This window comes from Taudactylus pleione, unplaced genomic scaffold (assembly GCF_031769625.1).
Source record: "Taudactylus pleione unplaced genomic scaffold, aTauple2 ptg000113l, whole genome shotgun sequence".
In the NCBI taxonomy this organism is placed as follows: domain Eukaryota; kingdom Metazoa; phylum Chordata; class Amphibia; order Anura; family Myobatrachidae; genus Taudactylus; species Taudactylus pleione.
This window is the reverse complement of record NW_028284515.1, coordinates 11,385,307-11,412,500: the sequence shown is the minus strand read 5'-3', so window position 1 is coordinate 11,412,500 and position 27,194 is coordinate 11,385,307. Positions and strand designations below refer to the sequence as shown.

Here is a 27,194-nt window from a genome sequence, read left to right as displayed (position 1 = left end):
CCTATTCTTGCACCTGGCAGCACAATCTTCCTGGCAATGTATTTGAAACGATGGAGCATATCTGCAAAGATAGCAAGTTGCTGGCACTATTTTCAAAAGGAACACAACGTTGGACAGATTGGTGCCCCCTCCGGGTGGCACTAACACAGACACACTGGTGAACCTGTCCTGGGTGCTGGGTGTGTTGCGAGGGGCACCACCTTGATCAATGGGCACCATATAGCCTGCACCATTATAGACACAACCTTAGACATAGTTCTATGTTAAATATCTGGTAGTATACGTCTGTAACCGGAAACAGTTATTACAGGTGATCATTTACTTCTAAATACAGCAAATTGAATAGTGTACTTAACCCAACCCCCCCCCCCCCCTTCCCCTCAAAAATAAATAAAGTAAAACCCATAAAACATGCCAGTGATAGCGTACAATCTATGCTCAGCAGAGGACACTGGATTGGCCCTTCTGGGTTAACTTCAGTGGATACAAACAATTTTAGAACGTGCAGCACCCCAATCACAGGAGCAAGGGAGTAACTGGGAGAAATACATTATACCCCCCTACCAGTTTGCATTCTCTATTAAACAAAATGCTAGCAACGGGATGATTTTCAAAAGGTCCCTGGGCAACTAGCCTTCGGTAATTCTAGTTTGAAGCAAGTATTATGTGTGTGTGTTATTATACATTAGTGTGAATAATAATACATTTCAGTCTCAAACTGTTCATTTATATTGGCAAAGGATCCACTGGTGAGGTGAGCCCAAAGTCTGTGTGACCCCTTTAGCAGATTCAATACAGGTCCACTGATAGCCCAAATTAAACACACATGGCTATTTTGTAAATGTTTGTGTATGAATGGTATAAAATGTGCGTTACGTAGAACATATGATTGTGTAACTGATGGGCCTAGTCTCAAGAAAAAGCAAGGCGTTCCCAATGAACAACTACCATAGAAAGAGCTTGTGCTATTGCCTGAAGCACAACCAATTAGTAACGTGGGGAAAGTATGAAGTCACAATATACCGGCACCGCAGAGTCCAGATGGCCGTCTTCCTGTGTGCATCCAATCCCTCTTCATCCTCTGCACCAGTCTCAAAGCAGTCATGGACACTTCATGGTTTTTATCTCCAAACTCCAGCATGTGCGCAAACCGTGGAATGTATAGGCAGGGGTCTGCAAGAGAGCATATGTCATAAGGGTAACATCTCATCCACTGATCATGTATGGTACTGGCTATCACAGCCACATGGCAAACCACCAAATGTAACAAGCATAGCACTTTATGCGGGCTACATAACATTAGTGCATGCAAGTTACTGAACTATTCTATATATAAATCACTGATTAGCATAAAAATCCATAGAATTAGAGGCAGTAAGATGCAAAAATTATTTATATATATATATATATATATATATATATATATATATATATATATATACATACACATACATACAGTACCAGTCAAAAGTTTGGACACACCTTCTCATTCAATGGTTTTTGTTTATTTAAATTATTTTCAACATAGTAGATTAACACTGAAGACATCAAAACTAGGAAAGAATACATATGGAATTATATTGTACACAAAAAAGTGTTAAACAAATCAAAATATGTTTTATATTTTAGATTCTTGAAAGTAGCCCCCTCTTGCTTGGATGACAGCTTTGCACATTTTATATATATATATATATATATATATATATATATATATATATATATATATGTGTGTATTAAAAAAAATAATATATTATATATACACACACATATCTATATATACATACATATACACACATACTCGGAAAATATTAAGTGACATGCTTAGGCAGCAGGTATTCGGGGTTTTAACATACACAGAGAAAACTTTACCAAACTCAATTTTTTTTTTCTATAGGTATATTATTACATCTCAACTTGTTGATATGGGATGTGGTTACGAAACCGGCAGCCGCAAGGGACTTAATCCCGACGGCGGAACGCTGAAGGACGCAAGCCCGAATGAGTTAAGGGAGTCATTCAGACCCGCTCATGAGCGGCAGTACGCTCGCAAGCGGATCGATGTTCCCCCACTGCGCATGCACACGACGGAGGGAGCTCCGTCGTGCGCATGCGCGAGACCCGCCGAGCGACGGGCTCTCCATCGCTCCGGGTCTCGCACCAAAGGGGGCGTGCTGTCGATGTTGATTGACAGCACGCCCCCTTTGGTGGGTGTGCCTGCCAGACGGTTCCCATGCCGTCTCAAGCCGGCCCCACTGACATCACTAGTGATATCAGTGTGAGTGACTTTGGCTCTGATAGAGCCAAAATCACTCCAGGGCTTGCGGCAGCTAGACCCTACCGCAGGGTCTCCGTCGCAAGCCCGATGGCCGCGATGGTCAAGACCATCGCGACCATCATCATGGATGCTCGCTATAGCTGTGGGTGGTAACCCACAGCTATGCGAGCGTCCATGAGGACGCTCCAAAAAAAAGGTAGGAGGGCCCTGATTCAGAGCGAGCAGCTCTGAAGCAGGCCCTAAGTCCGGGGAGGCCTTAACGTTAGCCGCGGGGAAGCGTAGCAGGGTTAGGGTTAGATTTTTTTTTGGGGGGGGGGGGGGGGAGTTTAGGGTTAGGCACCTGCGTCTGCTTGCCTGCGCCGCCAGGTTCTTCTCCCTTCGGGCCGCCGGCGTCGGGATATTAACTGGCGGCTATTCAGCGGCCGAGACTTCATATCCATTCCATTGATAGACCTAGTAACAGTATAGGTGATCACTCTGTGACCATATGGAGAGCAGACAAGAGGCCACAGAACTCTCTATATAGGGCAATGGTCTTTTATCCACTTGCCTGACACTAATGCATGAGATGTGACTGTAGCCAGGAGTGCTTTACCTGACCAGGTCGTAGGGGATGGGGGGGGGGGGGTTAAATAAATTCAAAATTACTGTACAGTGACACATGGGGAGTGTCACGGAACAGTGGGGGCCCATCGACAATGGAGGTGAAGGCTCTGCCACTGGTATCTATTATCAATAGGAGGGTGGAGGTGATAATGCTGGGTATCTCTTGCCACTTGGGGGGAGGGGGCACTATTTCTGATGGGTAGGTGGGAGAATATTTTTACAGTGGGGACCTATGGACACAAGGGAGTTATTTATTAAAATATAAAAATACATTCCAAACTTTATTAATTAAAAAAAAAGTTAATTTCTGACCTTTTTGGGGGGGAAAAAATGTCAGTTAAGTGGTTAAATCATTATAACAAATTAAAGTTTTGACGTATACTGTTTGTGATGGTTTCACCAATATAAACACCATACTTTCATTAACTGTCACATCCTCAACTCGTTTCCAGAGAGTTTAATTTCATACATGACCTCAGGATCTCTCTCAAGTCTACATGTGGTAAAGTTGTACTCCATTTTGCCATGCCACTCATGAGGGCATCTAGATCGATCTTCCGGCGAGTACATTTATATATAAATGATGACACAAAAACATTTAAGGAGCGACAATGTAGATCACCATCTAAAACACATTGTTTATTAGCCTGTATCGTAGTATCGTTTCTGTAACAGATTATACTTATGATGTAGTAAGTGATTGGGTCTAAAAATTCTAAAGTAAAGCATAATCCCTGGGGGTACCGATATTCAATAAACCTAGAGAAATGGCCTCCTTTAAAACCCAGATTTTAAGGGGAAAAAAAAAAGAGGGACTGGGAAACTGAGGTGCAGACGAGAGCGAATAAAACAATAGGTTGTCACAAAGAGGAGAGGGATGGTCTGAAGGACGAAAATTTTCTAAGATAACCAAATTAATATAGGGGCTAAAGGCTTGATAAATAGAAATATTAGTATAAACATCAACCCCACCCCCTCCAGAATTCAGTGCATAAAATATCTAGAATTGCCCAATAAAGTGTAGTCCTTGCAACCAGGGATATTAACCCCATCCAAATCTAGAGGCGCTGCAACTTGAACAGAGATATGCAAGTACTCTTATTAGCCCAAATGAATTTACTTATTGCAGCAATCATCAAAAGCAAGTCTTGCTTAGTAAGAAAAAGGGGCAACATTTAAGTGGATACAAGATGCATGGAAAACTCACCATCTTATTTAATGACAGCAGCCTAGGTAGGACAAAGGCAGATGTAGCCAAACTAACAAATATGCCATTTTTATATATATAACGCTCTCCTCACCCCTCCTACACTAAAGCCCAATGACTACCATCAATGCCCAAGAGCTTGATTCCAATTTTAAAAGGACAAGATTGATTAGATCTGATATGATTCTTTCCCTGCACCCTCTGACACTCGCTCTTCCTTTAATTTTGTAGATGAAGTAACAACTATCTTAAGTTCAGGTTGGGTACGGGATCCCAACGGTCAGGATGCAGACGGTAAGAGTGCCAACAGAATTCTCTAAGTATCATAACCCTAACCCTCCCCTGCCACAGCCTAACCCTAACCCTCCCCTGCCACAGCCTAACCCTCCCCTGCCACAGCCTAACCCTCCCCTCTCACAGCCTAACCCTCCCCTCTCACAGCCTAGCCCTCCCCTCCCACAGCCTAACCCTCCCGTCGCCTAACACTAACCCTCCCCTCCCACAGCCTAACCCTCCTGTCCAGCAGCCTAACCCTAACTCTCCTGTCCCGCAGCCTAACCCTAACCCTCCTGTCCCACAGCCTAACACTAACCCTCCCCTCCCACAGCCTGACACTAACCCTCCTCTCCCACAGCCTAACCCTAACCCTCCTGTCCCGCAGCCTAACCCTAACCCTCCTGTCCCGCAGCCTAACCCTAACCCTCCTGTCCCGCAGCCTAACACTAACCCTCCTGTCCCGCAGCCTAACACTAACCCTCCCCTCCCACAGCCTGACACAAACCCTCCCCTCCCACAGCCTGACACTAACCATCCCCTCCCACAGCCTAACCCTAACCCTCCCCTCCCACAGCCTAACCCTCCTGTCCCACAGCCTAACACTAACCCTCCCCTCCCACAGCCTAACACTAACCCTCCCCTCCCACAGCCTAACCCTAACCCTCCTATGCTGCAGCCTAACACTAACCCTCCTGTCCCGCTGCCTAACCCAAAGTCTCCCCCTGACCAAAATACTTATCTCCGCAATCTGTCGGGAAGCTGTCAGTATTTTGACTGTCGGAATGATGACTACATCCCTTATTTTCCTACTCTACCTCCATTATTGGGGCTGGTTGGAGGAATGGTGGAAGGACCCTCATGCTGCAGGGACCCCCTCTATGGCTCCACCAGCCCAGGCTGACAGCCTGCCCTTGCAGCCAGACCATTCTGGGACCTGTGGTTCACCATAAACAAAATGGAATAAAGACTTGTTTTATTAAATAGAAATACAAGTGTGTTTTTTTTAATATATATATATACTGTGTCATCACAAGTTGGAGAGAAGTTGGCTATTTTGATGAAGAAGTTGGTTAGGTGTATGAAGCACTGTTTTAGTTGGATGAAAGTTGTAGTGTATGGCCAGCTTTAGCCTCATGTATTAAACTCATAATATCATCTACATTGCAAGCTTGGCACTCTTACCTCTGGCTGTTGTTACCCAGTCTTGTTTTGTTACTGTATTGCTCCCAATTGTAAAGTGTAATGGATTATATTGTCGTTATATGTTAAAAATAATAACAGTTCAGACTCCAAAAGTATGATCAATTACCTGCAAGTTACTCAGCAGTCTAGGAGTGGTCATATCACTCACATAAAGCAAAGGCAAAGTCCTATTTGTAAACAAGAAGACGACTTTCAAGAATACACACTGAATGGGAGAGTTACAATATCTTGTTATCTTAGTCCGATGCGAATACTCCCATCACAATCATATAATCATTATTGCTTTATAAAGTCTCAGGAGAAGCTCCATTTGAAAAAGCACCTAAAAAACCCACAAAAATCAAAACTTGGAAAGCTAAGGCATGTATTTCTCCCACTGCACTAAAGCTACTTATATTTAAATAAGGAGATCTCAGCGGTCTCCTCACTTTCATGACCTCAGGGAACGGCAATAAACCAATAACACCGTGCAAAGAACGATTGTTTACAATGCAATGGACAGTAAACCCTGCAAAAAAAATAATGAAACCCTGCCTTTAAAAGCAAAGACATTTTGAGCTGTTCTCCCCATTCTACAGATAACAGGACAAAGAACTCCATTCAGATCCAGCTAAATGCTCATAGTGGAATATCAAGGCACTTGTCCCAGTATTTCAGCATGTATGTCCGAAAAATGACTGCAATGCCTGATCCAGACAGGATCATTATCAGGCAATTTATTAACCCTGTTTGGAAAATAACTGCTGTTGGCCTATGTGTGAGGTCATAACCCACTAGCACTAAACATGCCACCTTGGCTAACTTACGAATTTAAGAGACATGTAGAAATGAGTACGAACCCCAAGTAAAGGCAAAAGCACACGCCCATTTGTCATTTTAATTTTTAAAAAAGGACTAAAATGAAACGCCAACATATTACATAGGAAACTCGATACTGCAATTATAAAGCACCAACATATTACTAAAGTGTTGTGTAAAAATACATAACATACTGTACAGTGACATGAAACAGTTTCAGTATAAGTGGTGTGGGAAACAACTGATATATTAGAATCTGGTGCTGAGGAGGGGGGGGATTGAGTATGTCTTATTTAGCATGTTTAATTAATTTATACATGTTTGTATTTGTAAGACTCGGAACACACTATGCGATATATAATTCCTACAGCCGACGAATGATATGTTGCTTTGTGCGTTGGCTCGTGTGTAACACAATATATCTGTAAAGTACATTGTTCTCAGATATATCATGGTGGCCATGCAGCATAGCCGATGCGGTATATCTTGAGATATATGGTGCGTATCTATCGGTGTTTACGGGTGGCCCACTGACCGACCAGTTACACGGGCTGCAGGAACCGCTGAAGACATCACAAATAGACAAGCAAATTTAAATGCCCCCCCCCACCACCACCCAGTTGTGATGGCAGGCCAGACATATCAAGCAGCTGATTGGTAAGTGTGTATGCGGAATGGTCAACTGGCCCTCTGTCTGCTGGGTCACTCGGGTGTACACCCAGCAAAAGTCTTAAATATTACTTATTATAGTGTTTAGCACTCTTATTTATGTGCATATAGGTTTTGTACTAAATAAGTGCTCAGTGTATTACTAAATGAAGTAATAACACAATTTAAAACTGTAGTCTGTGTAGATTTTGAAAGGGCATAAGTTGGGCATGAAAAAACTAAAGTTTTTTCTGTGTTTAACAAAGAGATGATGCAGAAAAAGGGGGGATGCAGATGCACACTCTAAGCACTAAGAATACTGAGGGCAAAATTTACTAAGCGGCAGTTTGACGGCGGGTTCTATTCTGTTCTAAACCCCCGGGGTTTGGTGGCGGTTTTGCAGCGGTATCTAAATGACAGCCCTGTTCTATTCTATTCTAAAATATGTTTTGACAGCAGCTTTGCAGTGGTTTTGGCCTTTGTAAATCTGCAGATAGCCAAACGGCCGCCAAACCGCAGTCAAAGCACATTTTAGAATAGAATAGAACAGGGCTGTCATTTAGAAACCGCTGCAAAACCGCCAGCAAACCCCCGGGGTTTAGAACAGAATAGAACCCGCCTTCAAACCGCCACCAAACCCCCGGGGTTTAGAACAGAATAGAACACGCCTTCAAACCGCCACCACACCCCCGGGGTTTAGAACAGAATAGAACCCTCCACCAAACCGTCGGGGTTTAGAACAGAATAGAACCCGCCTTCAAACCGCCACCAAACTCCCGGGGTTTAGAACAGAATAGAACCCTCCACCAAACCCCCGGGGTTTAGAACAGAATAGAACCCTCCACCAAACCCCCGGGGTTTAGAACAGAATAGAACCCGCCTTCAAACCCCCGGTGTTTAGAACAGAATAGAACCCACCTTCAAACTGCCACCAAACCGTCGGGGTTTAGTAAATTTAGCCCTAAATATCAAAACATAAATAACAAACTATCAATTAACAAGGGTTTCTATTGAGGTGCTAGTATTCTTAGTGCTTAAGAGTGCATCTGCACCCCCCCCCCCCTTTTTATGAATTAGAACTACTACAGGTCTCAGCATGGTAGCAACATGTTTAAATTAGGATGTACAGCCCAGCCCCCCCCCCTTTTCCTATGTATGTGTGTATATAAGGTACACTTGAAGGTGAGACCCCTTCTCCTCGGCTAGCACGCCTCCTACCTGCCCCAGGTGATTATAATTAGTATGGGTCCTGTGCATGGCAGTACACACATGTAATGGGCACTATTACAGGTAAGTCCTAGATACATTTATACAATGTGTCAGTATTAGGGATGTTAGGGACCCACTTGATGAGGTCACTGTGATGTGGTAGGTGGGCAAACATCTTTGGCCAAACATGTACTAAGAACCTCAATAGAAACCCATGTTATATGATAGTTTATTATATATAGTTTGATATTTAGTATTCTTAGTGCTTAGAGTGTGCATCTGCACTCCCCCCATTTTTTCTGCATTGGAACTACAGGTCTCAGCATGATAGCACCCTTATTATGTTTAAATTAGGACATGCAGCCCAGCCCGCCCCTTTTTCCTTTAACAAAGAACTGCTAAGAATGTATATTTTAAATGATGTTCTCCACCTCACCAATAGAATATACACTGATGAGTCTGTTATCAGCTAAAACAGTGAGCAAACACATGGCAGAATTATCAAGAGAACGTTTCTGTTACACCACTTTGCTATAAAACAAGTCATCTACAAAGTTCTTGGGGGGGGTGAAAGTGACTTTCAGGTCACATCCTCCATGGACGGAGTAGCCAAATATAGGAGTAGAGCAGAGGGTTTTTGAAAGTTTCCTGCACAAGGCAGCGGCCCTGTTTTGTCAGGCACTGCACGAATGAGCAGAGGAAATCTTATTCGGGCTGCACTGTGAACTTCATTGTGCTTACAGGATGCTAGCGAGCATCATCATTTGCTGAGGAGTCAGGCTCCTCACAGCCCAAAGCCAAATTAAATATCATGGTTGTAAAGAGCTGTCAATTTAACGACATCTTACTGACACTAGTCACCTATATATACAACATCATCGGACCTGTAATATTGGACTATGGGGGTCTATCTATGAAGCGGAATGAGCCCTTTCTGCTGTGTTTTCACCAAAGAGCCTACCTTAGCTCCTCACAACTTACCAGGAGGTAAACCAAAGAGAAATCACAGGGGTATTTTCTAGGACTGCCGTTTACCGCTGTCTCCATATACAGTACCTCTCTGGGGACGTCCGCTTAGCGCAATTTACTGAGCAAAAAAAGAGATGAAAGCATATGTTTTCAACACTAGGTAATGTCATTCTGAGATGACATTAACTATACCCAGCAATGGGGGCCATCTAAGCATCTTTGGATCCCAGTAAGGCTAAAAACCTTTGCACATTTGTGGACCTCGAAAAACTCACATTCCTTTTCACCGGCAACATTGAGCTGCCGGTGATCGATCGACAGGCAAGAAGAATTTTCACTAAGGTGAGCATAGTAAACTGTGCCAGTACTTCATTATGCATCACTGTCCACCAATGGTAAATAGGCCCCTGTATTCCCTATAACAGAGACCACTTGTCCTCTATCAGTGGTCATTCTTTTTACTTTATGAAAACATTTTCATATTAATATCATCAGTAAAAATTGTTGACTGCCAGTAAGCGTTTATGATCAAGAAAAATGTCGAGTTACCAAAAATGTCACTACCTGCTCAGTAAGATCATTGTCCAGGTGAAGTCATGTTTACATTACACCCTCTCCCTTCAAGTAGCAACTCTAGAAGAACAATGATGTGATGGATGATCTGTAGATGCTTACAGACGCTGTTAGATACCTGCTGTGCAGGAGTCAGAGCAGAGGAACCATGGTAAGAGCACATTACATTACTCTTTATTTCAGAATGTGATTTGGATTTCCTGTTACACAGGTAGAGACGCTGTTGCCTCACTTACATGGTTGCTAAATGTCTATGACAAAGAGCGTCTCATAGATCAAGTGAGGCAGAGGCTGGACCTACATGGCTCACCCACTTCAGTGGCAAACGCAGGATTTTGAAAGGGGGTTTCCAAAACATTGCTTACCGAACCAATGAAAAAACATCTAGCCACATATAAATATATATATATATATATATATATATATGTAGATCGGAACAGCTTACACAGGATTAGGACCACTACAGTAAAATATACAACTCAGCTTATGATGGGATACACACACACTGACTGACACAGACACACACACACACACCTCTATCACTAAAATACACGAATGCAGCAGGCAAATAAATACAGCCAGAATGATTAAAGACCCCCCCCCCCTTCCCCCAGTAGTGGTCCCTCTATGCAGCGCTCCCAGTAGTGCCTCTTATACAGTACCCCTATGCAGTGCCCCTATGTAGTGGTCCCCCTAAGCAGTGTCCCCAGTAGAGGGGGGGGAATAACCACCAATCTTTAACATAATAAAAGGTATTCATCCAGATCATCTCTGCTACAACAATAAACTGTAGGGTTACAGCTAATACACTTGGTAAATGATGGCATTTGCACTTCCATTAATAAAATAAACTTATTACATTTGCCTTATTTTTAGAACGTTATGAATTTTGGCTGCTTAGGCAGAACATTCAGAAAGTAAATAAACATTTAAAAGTTACCCAGTCTCCACAAGCATTCTTATTCTATTGATCTAGTTCCTTCTACACTCTTCCCTTCATAGCTGTCACTTTTACAGAATGCACAATAACACAAGGCAGATCTGTGTGATATCTCGCTCATCTTGGTTCTTATCAGGCCTTGCCATATTTTTTTGTCTTTTAATTGACCTATTTATGCAGAGAGGAGTATTGAAGCCATTGCGCACCATGATAGGATTATCAAAGCTACTGAACTGCAACAGCACTGTGGGGATCTGTGCTGGGTGGAAGACTTATATTGGATGAAATATTTATGCTACACTGAGTCTTGTCAGTAGTGGGGGCCCGCTTAGAATTCATCGCAGTCCCTCTAGCACTGGAGGTATTATCCGGACCTGCAAAAAGCCTGCAGTTCTCCACAATATGATGCGAGTAAAAATATAATAGGAACATAAATCCCACAGTGCTGTCGATTACACATGATTGCAAACACATTAGGGTTTGCAAACCCTTTGATAGTAATAATATAGACAATCTGTCTCTCCGTTTTTGCCAAATCATTTAAACATCAGTTTTGGAATAACCATTTTGCTGTAGTCCACATTCAACAGACTGTAGAAAGAAATTCATAATCTTCCTATTCCAATTGGGATAATTGATGTTTTACAATCTGGTAAATAGGTGCGCCAAGTTAGTACTGCCCTTCCTACATAGCACACACACTGCTACAATAATTAGCATTTCACAAATATAATGCTAGCAAGGCATACAGGTGGCGGAAACACTTATCAGAATATACTATCGGATTTATTTTTCATTCCCACATTACTGTCTAAGGCCCATATTCAATTAGGGAGCGAAAGGTCCGTGCTGGACTTTTTGCTCCACATCAGAGCTTTTCTGGGGATAAAGTATTGGGCGCGTGCCAGCTTTATCCCCGTATACAATCTGGAGCCTGCGGAAAGGTAAGTCTCAGGAAAAATAGGGGAATTATTGGGAATTCATCCAGGGATCCCCCTAATGATATCCAGACATGGGGGATCACTGTGGGTACCCCCGTTTAGCCCTGCATAATGTGTTCTGCATTTTTAAATAGCTGCGGCAGGTGTTTTTTTCTCGACATTAAAGAAGTGATGTAGAAGAGCACTTAGGTTTTTTTTTTCGTTTTAAAAAGTGGTCCCATCAAATTTGGGGTACATGAAAATGGGTACTAGCATATTTTTAAGTCCCTAAACTAATTTTTTTTTAAATTCTGCAAAAATGCACCTGCCGCTAATAGCCTATTCTAGAAAACACCTGACGCATATAAACAGAATACCCCTGACCCTATTGGGCTATTTTTAAACACTGTTCCCCCTTTTCTTTTTTTTTTACCCCAAAATTAAACTAATTTTTTTGAGGTGTCCCTATTTTTTTTACATACTTCGTTTTTAGGGGTAATTCCCAGGGGTTCAGGCTATTTTTTTTAAGCCTGCACCCCTAAACCCCAATTCTGAACTTTTTTTTTGCCATGTAAAACATGGTAAAAGGTTATCCCCATTTTTTTTCAAAGACTTTTCGAACCTGCAAAAAGTCTTTGAAATTGAATACGGGGATAATTGAAATAGGTGAAAATTACGTCATCGCCGATTCAGAGTTTTCGAGGCCTAATTGAATATCCCCCTAAGACTCCACTTTAACTAGTGTTGTATAATTGTCCACCATTGATCAACCTGCAGACTCCCCGCAACTGCAGGTGTAAGTGATGGTTGCAAACTGCATGCCAATGGCGATCATATTCCTTGTAGTTGTGGAACAGAGAGGTTCTTCTCCCCGTGTCCCCCCCCCCTCCCCTGCACACCCTTTATACAGATCACTGTGAATCACTTTTCTAAGCTCCATAGGAGACTGCAGAAGTTCAGTTGCTGGGGTTGCAAGCTTACAGTAACTCATAGCGTCTGGAGACGTGCTGAGCAATGGATGGACAAAGCCTCAGCCTCGAGTATTAAACAGAGAGATGAGTGAATGTCTGTTGGCACCTAAGAATATAGTTGTATTAAGAAGTTAAATGTAAGGATACAGTCAAAAACAACCCTGCTAATCGGGAAAAGGAACCTCACAAACCAAATCAATCAGGTCCACAGAAAATGTCAGGGCAGACTTCAAAGTAAAGGAGAATTGGGCAATGGGATTACAACATAATGGTAGAGGAACATCAATGACGCCATGGAGGAATATTTATGATAAAAACTACACTTCTTGGCGGGTTTAAATTCAAATATTTAAAGCAGCATTAAAATTAAGTACAAAACCCAGCTTGTTTTGCATTTCATAATAATGATGCTTTAAATTTTGAGGTCAAACCTTGTAAAATATACACCCATGTCCGGATTTATAGTGGAACTGATGGGTCTCCAATTATAGTCCACAAGCCATCTAAACAGCCTAATGCAGTGCTTCTCAAATCCAGTCCTCGGGACACACTAACAGAGCATGTTTTCCAGATCACTTTGCTGGGAGCTCAGATGTATTCATTACGGACGGACACATTTAAAAATACCCACAGGTATGTTCCAATTATGTAATTTGTGATTTTGTGAGGAGACCTGGAAAACATTTTCTGTTATACCCCTTTTCCACCAAAATTCCGGGTCTGACCTGGAGTTGGAACAGGGTTCCTATCCGGATCAGATCCGGAATTTAGCCGGTGGCGACTCTGGATATTCCCGAGTCGCCACCGGCTAATTCCCGAGTCGGCGCCGCTCACACCGCAGTCGGGTCTGCATAGACCCGGCTTTTCCGGCTTGAAAGTGGACGCTTGGAGATGACGTAATCTCCAAGCGCCACTGAAGCCGGACCAATCGGCCGGCTTGCAGCGCACTGCAGGTCATCAAGACCCAGAGTGCGCCGTACACACAGCAGGTTTTCACGGGTTACTCCTGTGTTAAACCCTGCTATTTACCTGGGCTGGATTGCAAGGTCACTCGACCTGGCGATCCAACCCTCACCCCTTTTACATCAAGGAGCTGCCCGGGTTAACCCTGCAATAACCTGGGTTTTAGCTCCGGTGTATTAGTGTGCCCCAAGGACTTTATTTTAGAAGCACTAGCCTAACACATGATTTAATGAAGTGGACAGTTTTATTTCTCACAATCCATACATTAATCCAAGGTAGGAACATGAATAGTCATTTTTTCATCTCCAGAACTGAATAAATAAATATGTATTATGCTCCAATAAAATCTCTCATAAGCTTACCGTTACTAATATTGAGCAGCAGGAGACCCATTAATACTAAGGCACAAAAGACCTCAGGCAAAATGGCAGATATATGCACATCCTTAATGTCGTGTTTATTAATGTAAACACTACAATAGGGGTGTGCAATGACGGCCACTTCCCACAAATTGGTATGGGTCCTGGCGATGCAGACTGATCCTATAGAAGCACCCGCTACACTACGCACAGCATGTGTGGGGCCGGCACTTGCGTATTGAAGCCTAGTCTGGAATTGAACTGTTCTGGAACTGAAAGCCCAAAGGGAACATCGCTGCCTGTGCGCCAACCTCGGTAACTGCCAAGAAGAGCAGTGGAAAACAGTCAGCTCACGGATTGGCATTACCAAGCCGATCTCACCTCCAGCGCCCCATAACCACAGCGCTCCTTGAAATGGTGGTACTTCTGCTGCTACAGTAATTAGTATTTAAATAAAAAGTAAGTCCTTTCTAAATGGCTATTTAACCTCTATTAGCATACGCTATAAATGCGGTTAGAATAATGGTGAAAAAACTAGTTGTTTAAAGTGTTCAAATTATCTTTACACAAAAGGAATTGGCAGTTTTGTGCCGTCACCCAATATTTATATTTATGATCATGAAGCCTAGTAAGTAGCTTGATCAGGTCAGAAAATGGCAGCCTACGATGCATACGGCAACACATGGGTATGCGATTAGCGAAATAGATTTTACAAAAATTCTCAGGAGTTTTAGTAAACTCTCCAATGTGTTTGTGAATAACAAAATGATTAAATAAGGCAAAGTTTTTGTTAGATATTTATACAAAGATGTTTGCAGGTGTCACCTAATTCTATGGAAACATATAGCCATTTTCACATGCTAATAGAGCAATTCATTTTTCAGTGGTGTGTAGAGAATTATATTAATTTCCTGCATACCCCTATGGGTGTGAGGTAAAATGAGAAATATTTTGGTTCCGGTACGAGCATTTCGACAACACATCACACGCTATTAAATTATAATGTCTGAATGGGCAAATTGGCGTAAATAGAAGTGGGGAACGTTCGCAATTAGGGGGATGCGCATCAATCTTTTGAAATAGATAAAATTAAGAATTTGGCCATAGAAACTAACTTCTGTGATTTCATATACTGTGCTAAATGACAGAAGCTGATAGGTTGCTATGGGCAACTCCTCCATTTTCTCTCTCTCTCTCCAAGGTTTGATACTTCTCCCCTATAAACTGATGTATAGCTCCAGGATACCTGAGAAGAGGACGACAGTAACTCAGCGGACTGGACATGAAAGCTGTAAAGGGAGTCTGACACCTGCCTGTCAGATCACACAAATGATCATAGAGAAAGGTTACATTTATCAGGGTTGTCTTAACAGCAGTGTGGGCCCTGGGCAAATCAATTCACTGGGGCCCCTACCCACCCATTCACGGGAAAAAAAATTTAAATGGTCAATACAATGAAACCCTCCTGCATGCCCATCAGACCTCCCACACATGCAACGAGACTCTGTCTGACTGGTCTGTAGACTAATATGAGTACTCGCGGTTGTAGGGGGGCGGGTTGGTGGGCCCCTACAAGCTTTGGGCCCTTGGGCAACTGCCCAACAAGCCCAATGGAAGAGATTTACATATAAACCCCACATAATTTGGAATAGGTCATTAATTTCAACTTCATTTATTTTCAATTTGAGCAAAAATTATTTTCAGTCCCTCCACAAAGTTAACAATTTACAAATAATAAAATTGTAAATCAATATGTATCACTTTCTACGTACATGTGAATGGTGCCATCTTGCATTCATTTGCATAGACAATGCACCCATTACATTGCCATGTACATTTGCTTTTTATACTACAGGTTGAGTCTCCCATATCCAAATATTCCGAAATACGGAATATTCCGAAATACGGAGATTTTTTAGCATGACTGAGATGATGAAACCTTTGATTTTTGATGGTTCAATGTACACAAACTTTGTTTAAGGCACAACATTATTAAAAATATTGTATAAAATTACCTTCAAGCTGTGTGTATAAGGTGTATATGAAACATAAATGAATTTTATGTATGTACACAAGCTTTGTTTGAGCCACAAAATTATTGAAAATATTTTATAAAATTACCTGCTGGCTGTGTGTATTAGGTGTATATAAATCATAAATGCATCCTGTGCTTTGATTTGGGTCCCATTCCCAATATATTTCATTATAGTATGCAATTATTCCAAACTACGGAATATTCAGATATCCAAAATACCCCTGGTCCCAAGCATTTTGGATATGGGAGACTCAACCTGTACTAGGTTAGGAGCCAAAAATTAAGGAAAAGTACTATCACTACAACAAAGATTAACATGGCATTGTGTAATGTAATAAACCTAAAAATGCCTTCATACAGGTCAATGCAATTAGGAGCAATGCACAACTGCTCATTCTAGCAATTAGGAGCAATGCACAACTGCTCATTCTAGCACATGTACTAATGATGCGCAGTGCGCACAAAACCTGTAGCCTCAATGTTTTAATAAGCCCTCCTATAGGGCAGCGAATTAAAATACACATTATAGGGGTAACTTCCGGGCGATTTTGTAACAGCACATCGCCCTAACTTGAATGGACCCCAAACTGGCAAAAGTTTATGCTTTCAGGTATTGTAAACTATAGTGTGGATTTGTTTTCCTTGGTTGTAAATCTTATTTTTGTTCATGTAAATGATAAAAAAAAACAACGTTTCATAACATCAGTGTCACATCTAACCTACGAAAGACGAGGATGTGTAATTTAGAACAATGTGATATAAAACTTTTTTTCATGAAAACTGGGAAAGCCGGGTGCAGCTCGTGCTAGCGCCACCCAGTGTCCGCAAGAGCGAAGTGCCCACCCCAGTTCCCAGATGTGAGCAGTGAAGGAAGGAATAGCAAGCCTGGAGACCGCCTCCTCCAGGATCATGGCTTCACAATCTCCGGACGACTCTTCTATTGTGCAAAGTTTCGCGGCCGTGTGAACGGACAGGCAGGAGGCCTCCCAGCTAAGGTACACGGAGAGATCTGGGCACGGTCTACGTGCAATGATACAATATTGCTGCATTAAGGTACGCTGAAAGCACGGTCTATTTAATGCTAGTGCTACAATGTTGCTGCATTAGGGTACAATTGAGAGATCTAGGAACTGACAATATGCAATGCTAGTGCTTTGCCTCCTGATTGCACCAAGCCGTGCGGGAGTTGCAAACGATCCCAGCTCAGCTCCTTCTGCTGGTGCCCCCAGATGTGTGTGTGTGTGTGTGAGATAGATGGGAAGTGGGGGCTTCCCTGCTAAGCGCCTACGCTGCAATCCCTGCACTGATGTTACCAGCACTTTGGGTTATAACTTTCTTAGATGCATTATGCTGCTTTGCCAGGCTGATCACTGCTGTCCTGCACCCACAAGACTATATTATATACAAAAAAAAAAGATTCAAGTGCAGTTCTCCAAAACAACAACAAATAAACCGATGCCCTCGCCTCTGGGGTTGCCCTGTGCATTTGTATATTGCAGAGCAGGGGATTTGGGTGGGAGTGCAGAAGAATGACATATTGTCTGATGGAGGGAGGAGGAGGAGGGGGAGCCCGCCCACCCTTCTCCCAGGCTAAGCTTCTGCACACAGGGGCTTGTTGGTGCAAAGGCTGCTGCTGTGAATGGCAAAGGACTCTCCGCTGCCATTGGCTCCCGTGGCCTTGACGTGGGCAGCCTCTGCTTGCTATTTGAGCTGAAGCCTGGCCCATTCCTCTCCACTTCAACACGTACTGAGCCAGCAGCAACACACACACCGGGGGGAGGAGGCTGCCCCGTTCCTGTGCCATGCAATATGCCAGCGCACACAAAAGCAGCAGCAGTGGCAGCTGGTGAGCCGGCACTGCCAGCTTCAGCCTGCCCATGATGAGTGCACAGCAAGGTGCCCACTGCAAGGGGATAGAGTGCATGCAAGTAACTTCTGCAGGAGCCCTGGATCGCCCCTGGAGCAGCTGGTAACCAGGCTACTTATTGCATCGCTGATGCTGCAGCTGGTGGGTGCCCTCTCTGGATTGCATTGATGTCCCAGTGATTACATAACTGCATGGTACTCATTGCTGATGGACGGATTAATCGCTGACTTTGGAAATTAATCCCACTCTCCCTGCCTGATGCCCGCAGAGGAGCTGCTCCCGCTGCCCTCCCTCGCCCATGCCACTAGAGCCAGGCTGCCTGCATGGCAGGATCATGAAGTGTTTGACTTTCTTTCTTCTGCTTCCAGAGACCTTAAAGAAGTCTAAAAAGCACGGCAAGGTGCCAGCATGCTGTGAGACAGTGCCCCTGGCCCTGAAGAGGAAGATGGCTGCGGAGCTTTACCCTGTCAGCGCCAACCACACCAATATCGCCAACAGTAATAACGCTGCGGCCGCCAACGCCAAGAAGAACGCACTCCAGATCCAGCAGAGCGCCCCCCCACCTCCGCAGCTCCAGAACCTCAATAACAACAACATCGAGAGCAGCAACTGGCAGTCCTGCCACCCGACCCTGCGGGAGAGGTGAGCGCACAGCGCCCCCTGCAGCCAGCCCGTGGCGCTGCTCAGGGCACACGGGGGGCTTTAACACTGCAGTCACAGGGGTAACACATCCAGGAGGGGGAAAGGTACACTACAGTTCCACATCATAGTAATGGTTGATCCAGGTTGTATGGCACAACCACCTGCCACTACATATTGGCAGCTTCTCCACTCATGAACTATGTTGGTACCACAGCTAAACCCTGGGCTCATAATACTATTTTATCATTGATCCAAAGTCCATATATTATCATGTACCGTCTTCCAAATTATATTACAAGATATGTCACAATCAGACCCTGCCAATGTAAAGGGCAATCAAGAGAGACTGGAGAAAATAGATGCAATAGTGGTAATGTCAATGCAAGTATGGCACACAAGTCCTGGATGGACAGTATAGATAATATACATATGCATATTCTGCACACATTAAGCTACCAGGCATCCCCCACCCTCAGAGTCCTCGCCTTTATGGCTGCACTGAGTTAGCAGGCTGAGCATGCAGTGAGCCATAGATAATCTGCAAGGAGCATCAGCAAGAAGAGGACAAGGTCTGAGCAATGGGATATAGATAGGGGTTTTCCTCACTGCAGGGCTGTCAGGACCAACCAAAACAGCACTGGGGTCAAACATGCAAGCAGAGATCTGCCTACTGAAAGCTGGTCTCACACTCTGGTTCTTAGAGATAGCATCACTTGGGGGGTCCGAGTCACAGGTGCTGTATGACGGGCATTCGCTTTGATGCTGATACAGAGAATTAAATGAAGGGATTTTCTCACTGATGGCATGACAAACATTAACTGACAACCAGAGCAACCAGTCAGACACGTTGCGCGTTACCATTATAAATGATTGCACTGTACATAGGCTGCAGAAGACAACGGGCTACATTATTTGTAGATGCCTGTAACACGTAGCTCCTAAGTACAGCACATCTAATGATGATAAACACACGAGTACAACCACTACTAATGCTTTCTAAAAGCAAGTGCAGATACTTTGTTTTAATTAGAATACAAAAAAAAATAAAAATGTAAACCACTGACTTGATAGGTTATTGCTGTTTGTAAATAATCTACATCTGAGTTCCTCTTCCCACTGCTATCATCTGATTATTTCATATTGTTTGTGTGTAAGAATTGACAGTAAACAAAATAAAAGCTTTTCAGGCAAAACTGTACTTCTAGCTTGTGTATCCAGTAATCTAGAGATAAAGGCAGGGAGAATTTCTATGAATCCACAGGAAAATCCCAAGATTAACATGATTAACCCAGATAAAAATCAGTTCAAGACTGACAGTCTTGGCAAAAAACGTATTGCAGATAAAGTGCTATAAAAAATGGTGAATTGACCACTTTGCCATTAGAGACAAAAACACGTTACAAAGACTGTTCAAATGATCAGAATCCTTTTACACACACACTTATGAAAACAATGCATTATACCTAATTCTAGCATTTAACGAGCAGACCACTTGTATTTGGATTGGATGCTTTGTAGTTTGGGTTTATTAGGTCATTGTAGTTTTGGTTTATACATTGGTAGTTTTATATACATTTAAAAACAGAAATATGTTTATTTCATTCTTTTAGGAACGCACTGATGTTCAATAACGAACTGATGGCTGATGTTCACTTTATTGTGGGTCCCGCTGGGGCCTCGAAGAAAGTCCCCGCTCATAAGGTATGCCAACATAAAATATTCCTCTTAAAACCGAGAATTTTATTTATTTTTATGTTTTTTTGGGTTGATTTTGCACACTAAGAGATGGATTTTCCTTTACAGTATATTTTGGCTGTTGGCAGCTCAGTGTTTTACGCCATGTTTTATGGAGATCTAGCGGAGGTCAAATCTGAAATCCATATCCCAGACGTGGAACCTGCTGCTTTTTTAATCCTTTTAAAGTAAGTGGTCATTAAAGAATTGGAAGAGAAAAAAAAAATAGAAAATACTGCAGTGATTATAAAAGCTTATAAAATATGCATCTCCTAAGCGGCATTAATGGCTCCTTCTCCATCTGAAGTCTTAAAATGGTTACTAGAATGGGTGTTCTCAAAAACCACAAGTGCTTTGTGTTGTCTATGAAGAACACAAGATTTGTCTGTAAACCAGAAATTGAGATGGGGTGAATGGACTTTTACAGAGTTGAGAATATTTTCCTGGCAGGAAAAGAAAAAAGTCTTAGGTTTTACTGTGGTTTGTATATATGTTATCAAGACGTTCTAGTCTTACTACTATCATCTTTCTGCAGGTACTTGTACAGTGACGAGATTGACCTGGAAGCAGACACCGTGCTTGCAACTCTCTATGCTGCCAAGAAGTATATTGTCCCCGCACTGGCAAAGGCCTGTGTTAATTTCCTGGAGACGAGCTTAGAGGCAAAGAACGCATGTGTATTGCTTTCTCAGAGCCGACTTTTTGAAGAGCCAGAACTGACTTTGCGTTGCTGGGAGGTTATAGACGCCCAGGCGGAACTAGCACTCAAGTCAGAGGGCTTCTGCGAGATTGACTTACCGACTCTGGAGATTATTGTGACGAGGGAAACGCTGAACACTAAGGAAGATGTTGTTTTTCAGGCTGTATTGAACTGGGCGGAGGCAGAGTGCAAAAGACAAGGGCTACCAGTGACGCCTGCAAATAAAAGGAATATACTAGGGAAGGCGTTATACTTGGTACGGATTCCAACCATGACCCTAGAGGAATTTGCCGATGGTGCTGCCCAGTCAGACATTTTGACCTTGGAGGAGACGCGCAGCATATTCTTGTGGTATACAGCTGCTAATAAACCGCAGCTAGAGTTCCCGCTTGTTAAAAGAAAAGGTCTTGTGCCTCAGAGATGCCACAGATTTCAGTCTTCGGCCTATCGGAGTAACCAGTGGAGGTATCGCGGTCGCTGTGACAGCATCCAGTTTGCAGTTGACAAAAGGATATTTATTGCAGGACTTGGGCTATATGGATCGAGCTGTGGCAAAGCAGAATATAGTGTTAAAATAGAACTTAAAAGGCAAGGGGTCGTCCTTGCCCAAAACCTGACTAAATTTATTTCCGACGGCTCAAGTAACACTTTCTCTGTATGGTTTGAGCACCCTGTGCAAGTTGAACAGGACACATTTTACAACGTCAGCGCCATCTTGGATGGCAATGAACTGAGTTACTTTGGGCAGGAGGGTATGACAGAAGTGCAGTGTGGGAAGGTGACTTTCCAGTTTCAGTGCTCATCGGACAGTACCAACGGGACTGGGGTGCAAGGGGGACAAATTCCTGAGCTTATCTTTTATGCATGACGCGTTTCACTTTTCCACTACTGCTAAAGCACACCGACGCGCCTCTTTTTCTAGAGTGGCTTACAACACAAAGGCTTCTCCCTTTGCCTCCAGTTGTTCTTGCCACACATTGAAAAGGGGTGAAGGGAACATTTTTATTTTAAACTGTACATCAGTATGGAATGTAACAAAGAGGCTGCCAAATCTCCAACTGAAGGAATGCTTTTAGAGTTTAATCTTATTTTATTTATTTTTAAACTATTTGAATTATTAAAACTGCAACATGCAGAGAGAAGGTTAGAGAAATCGGCACACAATGTGCATTTATTTTGTATATAACTTGGTAAAATGCAGCTTGCTCAACAAGAAGCAGCAATTAAATATGTTGCATAAAAGATTTTTACTTATATGGAATTCTGGTTTATCTTTGTCATTTGTTCTAAAGTATTCAAATGCATGACTGTTTCATTGGGTTGGAACAATTAAAAAACACATTCTCTGTGTTAAATAGACCATATGAAAATCAATAGTATTTTGTATATGTATATCTATACAAATATCACCTAGACTTGCATTATTAGAAGTGATTTACCCAGGTCAACTCTAAAACCTGGTATTAGTCCAGACACTGTAGTAGGTTGAGACTGTATATTATACATATTCCTTATAAATGTGCCATAGCATCCTGATAGTACATCTCAGTGGCTGGGATAGGTAATTTCTGGCACAAACAAATGTATCGGTTTATAAATCTATTGCAGGATGTTTTCCATTGGTTATAGACTGCATGTAATGTTGCACACGGACATTACCTACGATGTTTCCGCGCATTTTAATTGGCACAAGCAATCGTGTGTGTCAATGTAGGGAGACGTAATCCAAAATGACCACACTGACCATGAAAAAAATCACAGCATGTGTGGATACTAATAGGTGTATATGCCAATGAATATATAGTTACCTGAGTACTAGGCACAGCCGGATATAGGCCATCAGAAAAATATGTTAATGCTTACACCACTTATATAAGGCAGTAGTAGTCAACAGACTTAGGAAGCTGTGATGCCCAACCACACTGAAACATTAAAGCGCTTAGGAGGCTATTATACAGTATATGTCTTATTGTGCATAAACAGGACCTTATAAAGCGTTTTGAAAAATGAGACAAGAGTCATGTTGTGGTGCCATTTTGTGCGTTAAACCAATATTCTTCTAAACACATATCAAATGTATACTACTAGGCCTGTAGAATATATACCCATTTACTCAGTAAATCAGAAACTTAACCAAGAAACAGAAAGTATGCAAAATACACAAGTTCCCAATATGATGAAAATATTAACGCAAGCTATACTCTATAGTACATATCATAGAAGTCTGCGAGATTACTTTATACTTGCTTTAATATTTTCACCATATTGGGAACTTGTTTCTATAGCAACACTGATTACCATGTGGATTATATTATGGGCAACCAATATTTATAATCAGTGTTGACCAATGACCATATGGTTTTGTGTATTTTGTATCATTTCTGTTTCTTGTTTAATTCCTGTTTTACTGAGTAAATAGGTATATATTCTACAGGCCTTAGGCACCTGGTGTTTTTTTATATAGGAAATAATAAAACTTAAGTTTTACCTATCTATAGATATTGTCTATATTACATTTTGAAGTTTGTGCCCCCACAGAGGGTTTTTCTTTCTTGCTACTCCTACAGACTCTTCTCTTGGTCTCATAGTAGGAGTATACATTTGATATATGTTTACATGACTGTTAACCCTGGGGAGCACCACCAACACAAACTATTGGTACATAGGGAGCTCTCCCTCTCAAATATGGTTTAAAATTGTTGGTAAGATCATTGTAATTTGGTGATCTATTGTTTCAGATATTCCTTAGGTTCCTTTTTTTTGTTATATTCTTCTAAAACACAGCCAATCAAATCACTAAGAGCCAGTGACATCACTGAGACAGTTCATAGCCTGCACAGTCACTGTGTGAGGAATGGCAGGTGCACTTTCAGTGCTGATCACTATCAGTCCCAAACATAGATAAGACTTACAAAGCACTGGCAAATGGTGCGTTTTCATCAGAACCAGAACATAAAATAAACCAGTGCAATATCCAAGGCTGCGTTTATGCATAAATCGCATTGTGTCCATGTTTCCATAATAGATTCTCTTAATGTCCATTATGTCAAAGAGCTGTATGATAAATGAAGTATGAAAAGTTAGTTGGCAGCTGTTGAGTTACATATTCTCTATGAAACGTTATCTGTTGCGATTCTAATCCCTGCACTTAAAACGAGTGTCTTGATCAGATGTTCTATTCCAGAAAGTAGCAAATGATTTTCTGATGGAGGTAACGGAGCGGGACGCAATTAGACTGAATAAACAGTGGCTCAGTGTTTCTCATATTAAGTGCCCTCTGATGTCATGCTTGAAAAGTTGTACTGAAAAGATGATCAGGGCCACACAACTGCTGACAGACACTGGCTTGTATTAAGGGTGGTGGCTATTTTTTTTTTTTTTTTATAACCAAAATGCAAACTTTATTAAAAAAAAAATAAAACATTGACAGTTTTGGGCCCTTCAGATGGAATCAAACAGCATTTGTGCTACAATGTGATTCTGCACTACAGTTTGCCTGATTTTATATAAAATAGTACAAGTAATCTGTCACACTTAACTTTGATCAAACTGTTGCTGAAACTGGTGGGGTACAATTCCTATCTCAAAATCAATGTATCCCTTATCGATCACAACTATCATTTTCCAGTAGCAGGCAAGCAGATGGCTCGCCTGCCTGTATGGTACTACATGTCCCAGCAAACCTCTTTCAGAAAGAGGCCTCTTTGTTTATACAACATCCGTATATATCAGTATTATTTTTTTTTCTTTTGACTTCAAACCTCACATTCATTATCAGCAAATGTATTACTGCAACATAAGCCTACCCTAAATGCTAAATTTTGGGGAATTTTAAATATTCCCCATCATGCTTTAAATTCTGAATCCACATGTACGTATTGCATGTAGCCTAACCATTGTTCAGTAGCCCTTGAAACCGTTCCTCCTGGCAAAGAATGCTGGGCCAACGCAGTTTGTTGTGACCTCACCTTACACCATTTTAGTATAACCTGTTTCTAATGTGCATTAAAACCTATGGTTCTAAAATTATTTTGCCAGACAAACCACAATACACACACATAGATAGATAGATAGATAGATAGATAGATAGATAGATTCTATCTATCTATCTATATATATATATATATATAAAAACACAGAAAATTCAGCACTTACCATTTTTAAATCATTCACAATAATACATAAATAATGGGGTTTTGGTTCATGGATTGATCAATGCATTTAAGCCTGCAGCCCACATCACGGGACCCCAATGGGGTCACAAGCCACTTGCACCCCAGGCCTGGGAATGGTGAGGGCAGGTTTGCACCCCAAATCTGGGAGTGGCGAGTGCAGTGGATTTTTGACTTTTTTTATTTGGTTAATTTTGAATTAACCCTCTTGTGATCACAGCTTTCTCATGCACCCCTGTGCAAGCTCATTTATATTAACCCGTGTCAGCTGCCTTTTTGGTAGTAGGATAGAAGCTATGTTTGGCGACTGCCTTGCCTTGAAAAGCCGTAAGTTAGTTGGCAGGTGAGCTTTAAGCCAGTTAACATTTTTTTTCAGTTTAAACTCTGTGATAGCAGCTACCAGGTCTCCATAAGTATGACAGATAGTGTAGGACCTGCAGAGAAATGGGGTCCCGTGATGTGGGCTGCAGGCTTAAATGCATTGATCAATCCATGAACCAAAACCCCATTATGTAGTTATTATTGTGAGTGATTTAACAATGGTGAGTGCTGAGTTTTCTGTTTTTATTTATTTAAGCAATGTGGTCACAAGCCACTTGCATCCCATGCCTGGGAATGACGAGTGCAGGTTTGCATCCCAAATCTGGGAGTGGAGAGTGCAGTGGCTTTTTGAATATATTTTTACAAATATATTTTTACACACACACACAAATGCACACCCCTAAACACTGCACCTCCTGACGAAAGTGTAGCGACTGAAACGTTGAACTCACAGACTGGGCTCTGGTCCCGTTGTTTATGTGCTTTATATATATATATATATATATATATATATATATATATATATATATATATATGAATATATATATATATAAGTATATATACATATATATATATAAGTATATACATACATATATATATATATATATAAGTATATACATATATATATATATATATATACATATATATATATACACACACACACACACACACATATTGAGAATTATGATGGATATCCTATAATTTTATTAATGATCAATACAAGAAAACACATATTTAAGTAGACACAGTTCTGATTACTTGGATAGGAAATGTGTATTCTAATCACCACTCAAACCCCTGGCAGTTACTCAGTGTCAGCATAGAACAGCCTGGCTGTGTGTTTGTGCTTGGTCAATACTATTATCCTCTCTACAACCAAATACAAAGCATAGGGTCCAGGCGGAGTTCTCACTCACAGCAAATGCTGCTGGCTGCCCGAGCAGAAGAACAGTCGCCATCATAACAAGGAGTGGAAGACTCCCCTTTCTCCAACACTAATGAAACCCCCAAGGCTCCTCTTATCCTCGATCAATGTTATACTAGATATTCTAACTTCCTGGATCCAGCAGTACAAAACGTACGGTGATCACGTGTTCCCAGCCCCCCTCATTCACCGCAACAGTATAGGCTCTAAAAACCGAAATCCACAGTTAGAAGCGTCTCCCATTAGGTTTCACCCAAAACCAGTTATACTTCAGATTTTCTTTATAAAGAGCGATTTATTTTAATAATAATCACGTAGAATAGTTATATTATTGTACCGCAGGCATGTCTGACGTGTGATAGTGATGCAAAAGTGTACAGAACATTCAGCCTATATAAATACAATATAGTAGATTATAAAACAGTTTACATTTTTGTTTTTAAACGGACATATGAATTACATTTTGCACAGATAATGAAATAACACTAAACTAACCTAATGGTGCATACACACGGTCAGATCTGTCAGATGAACGATTTTCACCAACAATTTGAATGATTTCAGACAGTATTAAAATGAACAAAATCATCCAAATCTGAGTGCAAACACAGACGATATCAGATTTTGTTATCCGACATGCGGGAACGCGCATCGTTCATCGTTGCAGGGACACGTCAGATTTGTTTTCCAGATATGAATGATTTTTAAAATAGTTATCGTTCAGATCGGACACAAAATCTTACCGTGTGTATGCACCATAATACGACACACTCATTCACAACGACATGTCAGCTCAGGAAGACAGTGGTAGTAACTATTAGATCTGATTTCGGCAGCTCACTACTGAGAGCAGATTCGGGCAGAAATCATTTACCACAATT

General features: G+C 41.8%; 2 protein-coding genes across 4 annotated transcripts in view; one reads left to right on the top strand and one right to left on the bottom strand.

The window, feature by feature from the left end:
- BRF1 (BRF1 general transcription factor IIIB subunit) overlaps window positions 1-27,194 on the bottom strand; it is a 328,507-nt gene that overhangs the window by 156,386 nt on the left and 144,927 nt on the right. Inside the window, exon 6 of the mRNA XM_088471247.1 lies at window positions 1,024-1,173. Coding sequence (XP_088327373.1) covers window positions 1,024-1,173 — 150 coding nt within the window. The remainder of the gene's footprint in view (window positions 1-1,023; window positions 1,174-27,194) is intronic.
- Window positions 16,943-22,156, top strand: BTBD6 (BTB domain containing 6). 3 transcript variants are annotated; one of them, XM_088471246.1, is made up of 5 exons: window positions 16,943-17,005; window positions 18,188-18,461; window positions 20,072-20,162; window positions 20,265-20,383; window positions 20,731-22,156. In XM_088471246.1, exons 2-5 carry the CDS (start codon window positions 18,265-18,267, stop codon window positions 21,761-21,763), a joined length of 1,440 nt encoding a protein of 479 aa, XP_088327372.1. In that variant the 5' UTR covers window positions 16,943-17,005; window positions 18,188-18,264; the 3' UTR covers window positions 21,764-22,156. The 3 variants fall into 3 exon arrangements, with proteins under 3 accessions (XP_088327372.1, XP_088327370.1, XP_088327371.1); XM_088471245.1 differs by lacking the exon at window positions 16,943-17,005 and adding an exon at window positions 17,571-17,960; XM_088471244.1 differs by lacking the exon at window positions 16,943-17,005 and having other exon boundaries at window positions 17,569-18,461.

Excerpts from the sequence above, each read along its gene's own strand:
- BTBD6 (XM_088471244.1), top strand. The coding sequence starts at position 18,118 with ATGCCACTAGAGCCAGGCTGCCTGCATGGCAGGATCATGAAGTGTTTG. Across the intron at positions 18,462-20,071 it reads CACCCGACCCTGCGGGAGAG|GAACGCACTGATGTTCAATA; the intron begins GTGAGCGCACAG and ends TCATTCTTTTAG. Across the intron at positions 20,384-20,730 it reads GCTTTTTTAATCCTTTTAAA|GTACTTGTACAGTGACGAGA; the intron begins GTAAGTGGTCAT and ends ATCTTTCTGCAG.